At 42.3% G+C, this 14,536-nt stretch overlaps 1 protein-coding gene across 3 annotated transcripts in view; it reads left to right on the top strand.

The window, feature by feature from the left end:
- Window positions 1-14,536, top strand: part of LOC139063599 (zinc finger protein 585A-like) — a 70,826-nt gene that overhangs the window by 18,275 nt on the left and 38,015 nt on the right. Inside the window, exons 2-3 of one of the 3 annotated variants that reach the window (XM_070545952.1) lie at window positions 9,023-10,202; window positions 12,880-12,965. In XM_070545952.1, the coding sequence (XP_070402053.1) occupies window positions 12,897-12,965 (69 nt within the window). In that variant the 5' untranslated portion in view covers window positions 9,023-10,202; window positions 12,880-12,896. Of the gene's footprint in view, window positions 1-9,022; window positions 10,203-11,918; window positions 12,722-12,879; window positions 12,966-14,536 lie in introns of those variants that run through there. The other 2 variants (XM_070545951.1, XM_070545953.1) reach the window with 2 other exon arrangements.

Raw genomic sequence — 14,536 nt, forward strand, 5'->3', positions numbered from 1 at the left:
AGATGAAAATTGTGTTCTGTGTTTTTTTCCGCCTAAAATGAAATTAAAAACATTAAATCAGTAATGTGGTTTCTTAAAAATTAACTTAAATAAACATTAAACTTAGTTTTCGTTATTTTTGGCGTTCGTTACATGATTACATAAGATGCAAGCTCTTTTACGGTGAGTTTTTTCCTATTAGACTTTCAAGCAAGTTTACGGTGGGGTGTTAACCTTAAAACAAATGATGAGAAGCTTTATTCGCTAAATAAACACACACACACGGGAATTATGACGGGACCACCATACAAGCTCGTTCTCGCTGATTTCTGCTTAAAATGTACTTATACAAACGAAAAATGTCTATAAACAGAATCGCTTTCAGCTTAGTTTTCTACCGCTATTTTCTTTTAAAAAGCCTGCTGGGATCAAGCTAGTTTACGGTGGTTTTTTCCTATTACACATTCAAGCTGGTTTTCGGTGGGGCATGTTTTAGCCTTAAATTACATGAAAAAAACAATTTGCGGTATTAGATCGTATATAAAAAACAAACCAAAAGTGCCCAAACACGTATTTTATTTTTTTGACCGCTATTTTTTTTTAACTAACTTACATTTTAAGCTGCACTGCTGTCCCGCTCCGTCCGCCGTTGTTGCGAGTGTTGAGTCCAGCGGCCGGCGCGCAAAGCATGCTGGGATACCCTTGCTCCTGTGAGGATCCATCAGACCCATCCTCGAAATGTGGGTAGAGCGAGGACGCGTTTGAGGACGCGAGAATGAGGATTCTTGGAATTCGGACAGTACTCGTCACTGCGCTTTGACGTCATCGACCTCAAAATGCGCACTCACAAGCATCCTACCCCTGGATTCGGACACAGCCCCTGTGTATATAAGCTCTGTCTTGTCTGTGTCTGGTGTCGGTTCATATGTTGTCAGCGTTGCTCGTGCTCTGTTCTGAGCTTTTGCCTTCAGGTCTTCGTGCTCTTGGTTGAGCTGTGTCTCCAGGTTTTTGTGCTCTAAGAAGAGCTTTGGGTGTTCCTGTTCCCCAGGACTTATTGGACTTTGGCTCGCTGCCTTTGGATTACTACCTTAATAAAGGATTTTTACTTTATCCTCCACCTCTGCCTCATTCATCTGGTATCTGCATCTTGGGTCCTAAAACATCCTCCTACACCAACTCATGACATATGCATGCAAAGCCCCATTTTTAGTCTTTTCAGCACTTTTGGAATTTTAATGATATCTTGAACGGTTCAGGAATTATGGTAATGAGAAGTCCGCATGTCCAATCCCGTCTGCGGCCACTGGTTGGTAATAAGAATATTGTGGCATTAACAGAGGGGTGTCGGCGGTCAGGGCTAGGGGGCCCCCCAACACAAGGGGGCCCCAGGCGGCCGCCTACCTATGCCTAATGGCAAGGCCAGATTAACCATACGGGCAACTGGGCAATTGCCCAGGGCCCACGATCTCTAAAGGGCCCAGGGCAGCAAGGGCACGAGCAAAATACTGTAGGCCTATCTGTAATCTCCCGCTTTATATTAAACTAGGGTGACCGTACGTCCGGTTTTCCTCGGACATGTCCACTTTTCACTTTCTGTCCGGGCGTCCGGACTGGGGGTTCTTGTATTGATGAAAATGTCTGGCTTTTCATCCAGGAGCAGGGATCGAATTATGGGGGAGTTAGATATCCTACACATCCAGGGGAGCCGGAAAAAAGGTTTCTACTGATATTACATCATTTATGGACTCTTCTGAGCAGAGAGCGGCACAGCGCGTTGTTGCGCAGCGCTCCAGGCAGCTGCTTCCAGCGCACGGTCCATTCTCAAAGTGGCGCAACCAAAAAAACTATAATTAGCACACGATCGTTCATGTCCGCACATGTTCTCTACTTTCTGTCTTATTTGCGCCTGAAGCGCTCTGTTCCTGCGGACCTCATCACCTGTGCTGCGGAGATTTCACCTCACTGACGCAGCATCGAAACGCGCTCTCCGCTTTGCGGTCAGGAGATCCCTTTGATCTGCTCAAAAATAACTGATGTGGTGAAAAAGTAAGAATCCAGGCAGCAGTTTTTCTGGAGAGTTTAGAGGAGATGCAGGAAGATGAGAGACAGACAGGACAGGAAAATAGTTCAATAAAAACAAGAAAACAAAACAAAGTGTTGAAAAGTAAACTGTAGGTAGATCTATCTCCACTACACGTTTTTACCTGTATAAAGCAATAAGTTATACACATGTAGTATTTATACATCTGATACAATTCAGATCACCTTCAAAACTCAGTCACACACCCAGGGCCGTTTCAAGACATTTTGGGGGCCAAGGCAAAATGACCCCACCCATCCCCACCCCCCATAACTGGGCTCCCCAGGAGCCTCTGTGTAATTCATACCCTGTCCAGTAGTGTTAGTTATACAGTGTTTATAAAAGCTCCTCAGACATTACTGACATGTTATCAGATGAAAAACTAAATTATCAGACATGCTGTCTCATCTGCTGCTTTTCTAAACTTGCAAAAAGTAACTAAACCATTTGAAAGCCACTTTGTGGATTCTCTGAAAGTTTCCATGGAGTGTGTGACAACTTATTTTATCATTGATCCTATCGTCTAATCTCACAGCTGAAACAAGCATCCTTAATAATCTGTGCACAGGAAGCTTACCGATGCTGTAGTAAAACTAAAGGTATAATAATTTATTATTAATAAAACCTTGTTGCAGCACTAAAGCAGAAAAATGAGATTTAGCAATAAATATGCTAAACATTTACATATGAATTGTTTTGAGCCCTTTTATTGGCAGAATCTGATATCAATTTAGTTCTTACAAAAAATGAGTCCCAACGTGGTTTGTGTGGCGTTGCCATAGTGTGATGTCATAGGCACAGATTTCCTGTCCTCTTGTTTGGAAATGGAAATATGATCACCCTATATTCAACAAACTGTCCACCTGGGCTTTTGCACTGCACAGAGACGCTTCGCTGCCTTAGACTTTGAACGTCAGTTGAGAGTCAGTCTCATGCAGACTGACCAATGAAGAGAGGACCTCAAGTTAAGACCCTCTCCTCATTGGTCAGTCCACATGAGGTGGGTCAAAGGTTACCCTGAGCGAGTTACGTGATGTCAGGCATTCAAGTATTGAGTATATTTACTGCATATTACAGTAAAATATTCTGTATGTGACCATATTATGGTGATCCTTGGGTCGTGATGATGGGGCCCTTGAATATTGTTGCCCAGGGTACAACAAAGTGTTAATCTGGCCCTGCCTAATGGTAAAACCACCTCTGATACACAGTCAGAAAAATAAATTACGCTGAGAGAGGTGAAGTACCCGAGTCACAGGCTGTTCCTTCTCCAAATGTGCATTTCGTCCATCACTGTGTGACTCAACGTGGTCTGACACAGCAGTGTGTTGAATTTTGACAAGCCTGACAGATGAATCAACGTTGTCATTTGACTATGCAAATATTTCACCCACTTGGTCTCTGTTCAACAGATACTTGGGAATTGGTGAGGGCACCATTTCCTGTCAGCGCAGATGACAGCAAGCCTCAAGCCCAGCCTCCATTTGCATCATGTTCAAGCAAAATCATTTACGTCAGAGGGGTAAAGGCAGGAACAGTCATCCACCGACCTTTAAATATTCGTACAATTAAGTAGTTTCACAGCAGTAGAGAAGAAGATTTTGAGAAAGAAAAGCCTAACATGCCACTGAAAGGCATTCAGCTGTTAAGACGGCTTCATTTAGCTGTCTTCTGACTTTTTACTTTGTCCATATTCTATGTTTCAACAAACCTACATAAAAAAATATTGTGAGTTTATAACTATTAGAAGAAATGCAACATGCACATCCACAACACTGAGCTCTGCCCAGAAGAAACCCACATACACTTCTGTAACAGAAGGATACCCCTGATGGGTTTCTTCTGTTTTCAATGTTGTCAGAATTAAATGTTTCAGAAATTCAGTTTCAAACAAATATAACCTGAACAAATACAAAAAGCAGGTGAGACGGGCCTTCGTACCTTTTGGTAATAAAGCTCTACAGTGGAAAGAGTGATTGTCCCTGCCCACTTGGCCAGAACAGGAATGGTAGGCAATTTACCCTGGTGTGTGTGTGTGTCTGTGTGTGTGTGTGTGTGTGTGTGTGTGTGTGTGTGTGTGTGTGTGTGTGTGTGTGTGTGTGTGTGTGTGTGTGTGTGCGGCACAGCTCCAAGAGCCGCTCAAGTCACCGCGTCTCGTTATTGGCGCTATTTAAACCAATGTTGTAAAATTACTTCTGCTCAGCCCAGATGTGCTCACTTGTGCACCCGTGAGCCGTGATTCCACTGGAACGCGTCTGACCTTTGACAGACGCACTCTGAACTTCAGATCTTCAGCTCGCTGTTAATAGCCTGAATGGGAATTATTTCTTGATTATTTTGTTACATCCACAATGTTCTGTGTGTGAGGTTTACAATGTCAGAACACCTGCATGAGACAGGGTGTTAATTATAATCTGCCAGAATGACTCACCACCTTCAGATTTCTCCAACACCGTTAAAAAAGATCAAATGCGGAACATATCGGCGTGCGCAGGCCAGAGTGCTGAAGCTCGGCGCATTGTTATTATGAAGCTAGGGCACATGCGGAGGACACGCGCGCAACAATATACTTGTTTTCAATTACATTTATTGTGCCAACTTACTTTTTCTTAGGCCCACCCACAAATGAGTTTCTGGCTACGCTAATGGTGACATATGACAGACTTCTCTGAGCTCTGCAGCCATTACACTTTTCACCTCGCGCACCCCCTAGCGGCAGCTCGTGCACCCCGAGGGGTACGCGTACCACACTTTGGGAATCCCTATCAGGGATTTTTATTAGTAAACCTGCTAATATGTTTCCCCTGATAAATTCTCACCCCCTTACACTTATGTGTCAAAAAAGCAAATACTCTTGCTTTTCCTCTGCAGTCTAATCATGTCCAAACTCACTTCAACAATCTTCTCTGGAAAACATTTCGACCGTCTCTATAAAAATCCCTGCCTCTGCATCATTTCATCAGTAAAATGGAGTCAAATCCACATTCTGTCATCTGCTAAATAAGGAAATGTTGCAACAAATACATGATCCAACATCCACAATGAGGTACACAAGCATGGAGCTGCAGAGCCGAGGTCAGCACTTATTACCCAGAGACAATCAGCACTTGTCATTGTTTTTCATACTCAAAGAGCATAACGTGACTTCCACTAATCCACAAAGTAATTACCAAGAAGCTTTTCACAGGTGCCAAGGATCGCGGCTTACATTTTAAATAAAATATAAACAAGGGAAAAATATCAAACCCATTAATCTTTCATTAAGCTTGCCGGAATAAAAAGAATCACTTAAAGTATCATTCGCTACCATCACTGCAAGGGCAGAAGCCCCCCGCTAACATCAAAGGCTTCTCAGAGAAACAGAGCGGGAGCGAGTGAGTCAGTTAGCTGAATTTGGCTAAGAACCAGCTCCTTGTTGGCTTTTAATGTGAACGCACTCATAATGGCAGCAGAGAAGGCACCAGCGCTCTTTAGTGGGCTTTGTGGCACACCAAACAATTCACTGTTGTTGTTCAAAGAACAGCTGATTCAGGCTGAATGTTGACAAAGGTGGAGGACTCGTCTTCAGCTGGGGCCCATCTTTGTGTCGCTCAGAGATCAGAGGCTTCTCATGGCCGAAGAATGGGAAGACTTAGTTTGAAACACACACACATATACACACGCACACACACTTGTGGCGCAGCAGGAGGAGTGGCTGACATATTTGTCGGGCCTATGTAAAAGCACTCTCTGACTCATTTGTGTGTCTGGGTGGGGCATTTCCAAACTATTTAGCAACTCTTAAACGTAAGATGAGGCAGTGGTTTTCTATCGTACGTATTAAACTATCGGATGGTTTGACTTTGCAGATGCGGCTGCTGTGGTTAACGACAGCAAGGCCACAGACCACCTGACAGGAACACAATGCTGGCACCGACGTCCCGTCTTCTCAATAAGTCTCTCACAGTTGTTTAAATTCGCTTAATCATCCTGGCGGTGATGCCAAGTAGGTTAATAACATGCAGTGGATTAAGGTTGTAGCATTGGCAACGCCGCTAGACCGAAGAACGGGTTCAGCGGGGAGGAAAATAAAGCTATCACAATAAATGTTCCTAACAGGCCTGTGCTGCAGTGCTTCGCTTTCAGGATCCAGTGGCATGTTCGTTTCTGTCTCCGTGTACGCTACACAAAGCAGGTGATGTGCTTCACAGGCCCGCTACATTACATGACTTAGTCATGGCTCCCACTGAATTAAACACAGGGAAAGACTTTCTTTTTATCTTCTGCCAAAGAGCTAAATCTGACCCCTGCAACCGACGCTCGCCCTCCCCTTTGATAGTGAAAGCATAGGAGCCTCACACGTATCAGCTCGGCCTCGTTTTTTAATGATTCTCCCGCAAACGTTGACAAAAACAACAAAAGTAAAGCAAAGAGAGGATTCCCCCTGCAGAGCAAACACTCCACATTTACACGGGTGTTCTGTTTGCTGCACAGGTGAGCAGCTTCCTGGTGTAAATAACTGGACTGGACGTGTGTTATCCGTAGCTGGATGCAGCGCCTCGGCTCAGAGAACACACCAAAATGTTTTTCTGGGTTCGAGCGACTCATCTTTGCTTGTGGGGCATTGTGATATTCTTGGACAAGTAGGGATGAAAGCCTAAGGTCCTGTGGCTAATGAGACACTGAGGCAGTGGGAATGATGGTTTTAATTACTGCCCAGGACTGGTCCACAGGGGGCGATTGCTGAAGAGCATGCTGAGTGTCCTGGGTTGGGAGTTCAGACTGATGCCAGTCATGCTGCGCCTGGCTGCCTTTGATGCTCACTTCCCTCTGCTTTATTCCCACATTGTGCTTATTAGATTCTTTGCTACAGATGCTTCACTGCACCTTTGCTCAGAGCGACGCTTTGGACAAAGAAGGGCATGGTGACTGAGAGTTAAACTTTAAAGCCCCGGAAAGTTTCAGCGATGCATGACATAATCTGCTCTGGATTGCAAATCTGCATTGTGTCCATTCAACTGTGGATGTGTAGTAGAAAAAAACGCATCAAAAAACAACTACAACAATCTGTAAATGACATAGTAGAAGGTCAGATATGAGGCTAGAGGGGGTACTGTCTGTCTCTTCAGCTGCTGCATGATCTCTGTCGCTGTTCTCCTGCAGCTCAGCTGTGGACCAACCCTTGTTGACTTTTCAGAGATCACAGTGAGTCATCCTCATGTGTGTGTGTGTCTGTGTAAGTGTGTGTGTGTGTGTGGGGGGGGGGGGGGGGGCTCTGACTCCACTGTGGTCAGACACCCCCACACACACACACCTTGACCTCATACCCCTTCAAAATAAAATAAATGGTGTGGCAGACACATTTTTTCCGATCATCTATAAACGTATGATTTTGTGAAGATTCCTTGGACAAAACTTCTCTTGCCTTCCACAATTAGGTGAGCTTTTCAGTGCTCTTTTATATATATATATATATATATTTTTATATATATATATATATATGTATATATATATATATATATATATATATATATTTTTTTTTTTTGCATTTATTCAGCCTGTAAACACAAGCTCTGCACCTCAAGGCCATCAGCTAGTTGGTTTTGTTTTCAGCAGAGCAGGAAACTGTATAAAGTTAAAGTTAAAGTCCCATTAGTTGTCACACACACTGATGTGTGTGCGAAATTTGTTCTCCGCATTTGACCCATCCCCTGGGGGAGCGGTGAGCTGCAGACACAGCCGCGCTCGGGAACCATTTGGTGGTTTAACCCCCCAATCCAACCCCCTTAATGCTGAGTGTCAAGCAGGGAGGCATTGGGTCCCATTTTTTCAAAGTCTTTGGTATGACCCGACCAGGAATCGAACCCTGATCTCCCAGTCTCAGGGCGGACACTCTACCACTAGGTCACTGAGCTGGTATGTTTGCAGAGCTGCATGGGAACCCACTGGAACTGTGTCCTCGGTGCTCGGATTGTCAGGAAGTGAAAGATAAGGGCTGAAGCATTTCTAAAAAGGAGGATTGATACTTTTACACCAACATGGTGGAAAAGGGAAACTCCTGATTTTATGCCATTGTGGGATTATTTGATGATATCTAGCTGTCAGAAGTGAACGTCTGACACATTTTCAGGCTTTTTTCAGGTGTTTCTAGAGTACAGATCCCCACATTCATGAAATACGTGTTAGTGCAAGTAAAATACTCAAATTTAATGTTTTAACATGAAAATCCAATGAAAAAAAAAAACAAAAATATTGGGAAAATCTTTGTTTGTTTTAGGTTTTTCACTAGGAATGGAAGGCAGATTGAACATAATATATATATTTGTTTTTTACAGCACAATGGGCTCATTAAGCACGCTTCCACAGCAACCAAAGGATGTAATTTAAATTTTTATCTTCTTCCCTTTCTGTTTTTAACCCAGTAGCTGAAAGCAGCATGCTTATCCCTCACAGAGGACAACATTTCCTCTGCAGTGTTTGTCAAAGGAAGTGATCTCCACCTTCTGGTGCAGGATAGCCGTGATCCTTCTCCACCATCACTGGCAAAGTCAAGCTGCACAACAATAATGTCCCTATAATTGTAGCTCCAGCTCTGGCCTATATTCTTTTGGAAACGGCGTGCGTGTTTGATGTAATGGCTGTGTTGTGTTTGTGGGGAACTCTCTGATGCCGAGCAGATTAGGTTTCACAAGAGATTAATCTAATTTTCGTAACCCGCTTACTGATACCGCGATGGAAGATCTTTATTTTTTGGAATTCCCTCTTGCTCTGGATTTGCAATCAGGGGTTCAAGCTTAATGGAGTCACTATGAATTAAGTAAAACGAACGCTTTGATCTAGTTTTGTTTTTAATGAATGAAGCAGGAAATTAGGTTGAAAACAAATGCCATGGATCCACACAGAAACGTGTTGGTGAAGTGTGTATTTTGGGGAATATGCAGCCAGTTTGATATACTAACTGTGTGCCATGTTTCCTTTCATCAGCTTTGGGCCGTAGTATCTCACAGAGCGTGATTAGCGTAAGCGTGGAATCCGTGCTGCTGGAGGCTGTGGGGCAAGCTTGAAGCCTGAAGCGCATTCATCAACGTCCCTGGCAGGGTGTGGAGGTTCCTCCAGCCATTTCTCAGTGTTAGTATTATTTAAATATATTTTTCTATATGCTGATTTATTTCATTTTGGCAATATTGTAAGATGTTTACTAATGGGTGCACACATTTAGTAATTTATCTTACACATAGTTTTTTTGATCATTAACTATTTTCATTTGTATTCTGAGATTGGATGAACTGGCAGAGAGAGGGGACACGCCCAGTGTAACTCCATGCAGGAAGTGGAACATTCCATCTGGCTCCTGGAAGCAGGGAGCGTGATAATGAAGAAACCAGAAACCAGACGTTCTGAAGCTCTATTGAGTTTACCAGATTTTGTTAGGATGTATTAGTTAAACTCTTTTTGTGGTAGTTATATTTTGTTGACTTAGTTTCCTAGGTTTATTTACTATTTGTCTTAGTGTTTCCCTTGTCTCTCCCCTCCTCGTTGTCTGTAGGCTAGCCTTTGTATATAAATTCCCCTGTGTGTCTCAGTTTTTGGAGAGTCTTGCTTGTTACTTTTAGTTAAGGTTATTTTTGTGGCCATTTTTTCCTTTGGGCCCGGTTTTGCTTTGATTTTGTTTAATTCTTTATGAAATAAATGGAGAAAATATTCTTTTTATACCATTGTCCTGGAGTTTTACTGCTCGGTCCCTGACACAGGGTGCACCTTTCTCAGCCTCACACCACTCAGCTTGCAGTCCTCTCACTGACACCATTTTCTTTTTCTTTCATTTTTAATCTTTTTTTTCCCAATAGTCTTTGTTGTTGTCTCCTTCTGTTAGAAATAGCTTTACTTTGAAGAAAACTTTCTCCCTTTTCTATCAGAGCTTTAAAGGTGCAGCACCATTGTGGAGGTGGCACATTGTTCTGTGTGGAATAATGCTGAATGCTCTCTGCATGCACAAAAAATGTCACTGTACATTTTTGCTTCAAGCTTTTGCTCCTTATCTTCCTTTTTTATGCAACAATCCGGCTTGATGACATTCATGTTCTGCCGTTTGCTTCATCTCTCCACAGTCTTCCTCCTGCAGGTAACAGTGACTAAAACAGATCCTCCCAGAACCGTCCCCCAGGTCTGAATTTATAATCACTCTTAGATCGCAGACATGAAAGACTTGCATGCATCCTCCTAAAATGCCCTCTGAGGTGGCAAGTTCTTTTTTTAAATAACAGAATGTACAAGTGCTGGCCAGTAAATTAGAATATCATCAAAAGGTTGAAAATATTTCAGTAATTCCATTCAAAACGTGAAACTTGTACATTATATTCATGCAATGCACACAGACCAATGTATTTCCAATGTTCATTACATTTAAATTTGATATTCATAAGTGACAACTAATGAAAACTCCAAATTTGGTATCTCAAAAAATTAGAATATTCTGAAAAGGCTGAATATAGAAGACACCTGCTGCCACTCTAATCAGCTGATTTACTCAAAACACCTGCAAAGGCCTTTAAAAGGTCCCTCAGTCTTGTTTTGAAGGCACCACAATCATGGGGAAGACTTCTGACTTAACAGCTGTCCAAAAGACAATCATTGACACCTTGCACAAGGAGGGCAAGACACAAAAGGTGATTGCTAAAGAAGCTGGCTGTTCGCAGAGCTCTGTGTCCAAGCACATTAACAGACAGGCGAAGGGACGGAAAAAATGTGGTAGAAAAAAGTGTACAAGCTCTAGGGATAACCGCACCCTGCAGAGAATTGTGACGACAAACCCATTCAAAAATGTGGGGGAGATCCACAAAGAGTGGACTGCAGCTGGAGTCAGCGCTTCAAGAACCACCACGAGGAGACTCATGAAAGACATGGGATTCAGGTGTCGCATTCCGTGTGTCAAGCCACTCTTGAACAAGAAACAGCGCAAGAAGCGTCTCGCCTGGGCCAAGGACAAAAAGGACTGGACTGATGCTGAGTGGTCCAAAGTTATGTTTTCTGATGAAAGCAAGTTCTGCATTTCCTTTGGAAATCAAGGACCCAGAGTCTGGAGGAAGAGCGGAGAAGCACAGAATCCACGTTGCATGAGGTCCAGTGTAAAGTTTCCACCGTCAGTGATGGTGTGGGGTGCCATGTCATCTGCCGGTGTTGGCCCACTCTGTTTCCTGAGGTCCAGGGTCAATGCAGCCGTCTACCAGGAAGTTTTAGAGCACTTCATGCTTCCTGCTGCTGACCAACTTTATGGGGATGCAGACTTCACCTTTCAACAGGACTTGGCACCTGCACACAGTGCCAAAACCACCAGCACCTGGTTCAAGGACCATGGTATCCCTGTCCTTGATTGGCCAGCAAACTCGCCTGACCTTAACCCCATAGAAAATCTATGGGGTATTGTGAAGCGGAGGATGCAATACGCTAGACCCAACAATGCAGAAGAGCTGAAGACGACTATCAGAGCAACCTGGGCTCTCATAACACCTGAGCAGTGCCACAGACTGATCGAGTCCATGCCACGCCGCATTACTGCAGTTATTGAGGCAAAAGGAGCCCCGACTAAGTATTGAGTGCTATACATGCACATTCTTTTCATGTTCATTCTTTTCAGTTGGCCAACATTAGAGAAACAAACATTTTTTCATTGGCCTTTAGAATATTCTAATTTTCTGAGATACCAGATTTGATGTTTTCATTGGTTGTCACCTATAAATATCAAAATTAAACGTAATGAATATTGGAAATACATTGGTCTGTGTGCATTGCATGAATATAATGTACAAGTTTCACGTTTTGAATGGAATTACTGAAATATTTTCAACCTTTTGATGATATTCTAATTTACTGGCCAGCACTTGTAGAGTTTGGCAAAAAATTGCAACTATTTGTGAAGCTTCTCTTGAAAGAATGGCATAAAATGCATTTCTGACTTTGTGAAATTATTTCATGATTAAACTGTTAAGTTAAATTCTCACAAAGTCGCCATAGGTTGGAACCCTTCATGTTTGCTCCGGATCTGATGACAGTGACTTTCATTTTGTTAGAGTTTAGCTCAAAATGGCAAAAAGAAACTCTTGAAAGTATATCATGTGACAAATAAGAGACCACTGCATCATTTATTAATAACACTTTATTTTAACAGGAATCAGAGGTCATTTAACAATGAGAAGCATGTTCACTAGGTTTTTATGAAACAGCAAAACTGCTGTATTTGGTCGAGGACACGTCCTGTGAACTGAAGTATTTACCTCCATCTAGTGGTCATAGTGGAGATTGCACCATATAAAAGAAAAAAACGGGAAAAGGAAAATGTGCCCTACATAAAATGAAATCACTGCGCCATGAAAAGTAGTACCAAAGATAAATCTTATTTATTTGTCAGGAAGTCAAATAAATAATATACATACAATTATTGTTCAAAGTATATACTTATAAAAGAAACATTTTTACCAAATAAAGTAAAATACTATCAAAGAAGGCTGATCAATTTGTGAAGGCGTAGGAATTTGTCAGTTGACTTTATTGAACAATAGCTCGGCGGTAACTACGTTGTTTGGTCTTTTTCTGCCGCCTGAAACTGGTGCTGGGAAGTTTCATCGATTAGAACGTGTAAATATCCAAAACATACGACTTTTCTGTTAAAGTGGAGTAAGGGATACCGTAAGTATATATTAAGTTACATCTTTTATTGGGACTTACACGTGCTTTTGATAACATTTGAACGGCCAGCAAATGGTAGCCAATTTATCTAACATTTTTTGTTTTAAATTTAAATAAAGCGTGTGTTTTTATTCGATTTATTTGTTTTTACTTTTCAGTTGAAAGCCGTTGGAAAATGACTGGTCGGGCACGAGCAAGGTCACGTGGAAGAGTACGTGGTCAGGAGACTGCAGTTCCAGGAGCGGTAAGTAAAGCTAATATGATACAGGTTATAAGTAGGCATTTAAAATGTTTGCAAGTTGATTTCTCTAGTTGCTACACCGCTCCTGACGGGGCAGGTTTATATCGGTCTCATTGACATGTATACTGGACAATTCGTTTCCATAGGCTCCAATAAGTTTTTAAGGCAAAATGGGAGATGGCCACCACCGCCATTTTGACCGTGTCACAGATTCTGTTAAAGAGCAAGTAACGTCTAAATTAACTTTTTTTTTGCTGATGAACTGTATAAATGAGTGCCTAATAGTGTTTTAAATGTGTGCATTCTTTATTTTAGCATTTTGGTGCATTTTCTTTAAAAATTAAAAATTCTGTCTAAAAACCACAGTAATGCGCCACCTTCAGCTGAAAACATAGAATTTGAGTCATTTTGAATAAATTTTAGCCAATGGCTAAAGAGTAAAGTACTACGTAAACCAGTAGAGTACTACGTAGCAGCTCCGTGCCAAAGTTATAAAAGCAACGAGCGTCTCGGCCACGCCCTGTGGCGAGTGGGAGTTGGATTTGCAAGCAAGCTTAGGAGGTCAGCGGTAGTTCAGCATTAGCATATAGCATTAGCATATCCTAGTCTTTAGCATATCTTTTAGTGTTATAAATACTTATTTAGTGTTAGCTTGGCTGTTGGATATTGTAGTTTAGTTAGTGTTTGGCTGTTAGTGTAATTGGGAAAGTATTTCGGGTTTAGTGTTCCATATCGTCTTAGTATTGGTGATTAGGTGTAGTGTAGTATGGTTGCGGTGACTCTGTAGGCATTTTACCCGCGATTCTGCACGCCTCCGTTTGAAGAGGGAGGCTGCCTACCGTGGCTCCTCTGCGATTTAGATGCAGCCCACCGACTCTGCTCCCCCACCACGGCGGGCTCCAGTCTGAGGTGAGTAAGCTAAATAAACGTTTTAACATCTTCTAAAGACAATTCCCTACCTAAATGCAAAGTCTGAGAGACGTGGTTCACTTCCTTTAGCTAGTCAGTCGGCAATTCTGCAACAGTGTCTCTAACTGACGCAGCACTAGTTGACAGACAGCATTACAGCGTGAAATCCAGCTTGTGACCCGGTTCTGTAAGGAATTCTGTTCAGGAGGTCACATTTCAGGCTCTCCACATCATGTGTGACTGACTTTTACGTTATAACAATGATCACACACTAGGAATGTTATAAAGCGCCTATATAGGAGATTCTTTTGTATATTATCTGACTTTCTAAACTCCCAACAACAATGTGCTTCTATTTTTTTTTTCAGGCTAAATCTACCCAAGACACTGGCTGTCAGACTGATTTAGCTGCAAGAATGTACTTGTCCAGGCTGATGCACAAACGCTACAACTAATGGTCTAAGTTGAGAGACTTAAAATCGCAGAACAGTTTTCAGGCGAGGCCGAAGCTCAGACTGAGGCCTTTCCCCGTGGTCTGATGCTCATTAATTATTCAGAATTTTAGGCATGTAATATGCTTAAACAGAAGAGTGACAAAAAAATTCACCCCCTCAGAGTTGTCATGAGTGTAAACTAGATCTATTAAACCTAAAACATGTTTTGGA

This window comes from Nothobranchius furzeri, chromosome 17, assembly GCF_043380555.1.
Source record: "Nothobranchius furzeri strain GRZ-AD chromosome 17, NfurGRZ-RIMD1, whole genome shotgun sequence".
Taxonomy (NCBI): Eukaryota; Metazoa; Chordata; class Actinopteri; order Cyprinodontiformes; family Nothobranchiidae; genus Nothobranchius; species Nothobranchius furzeri.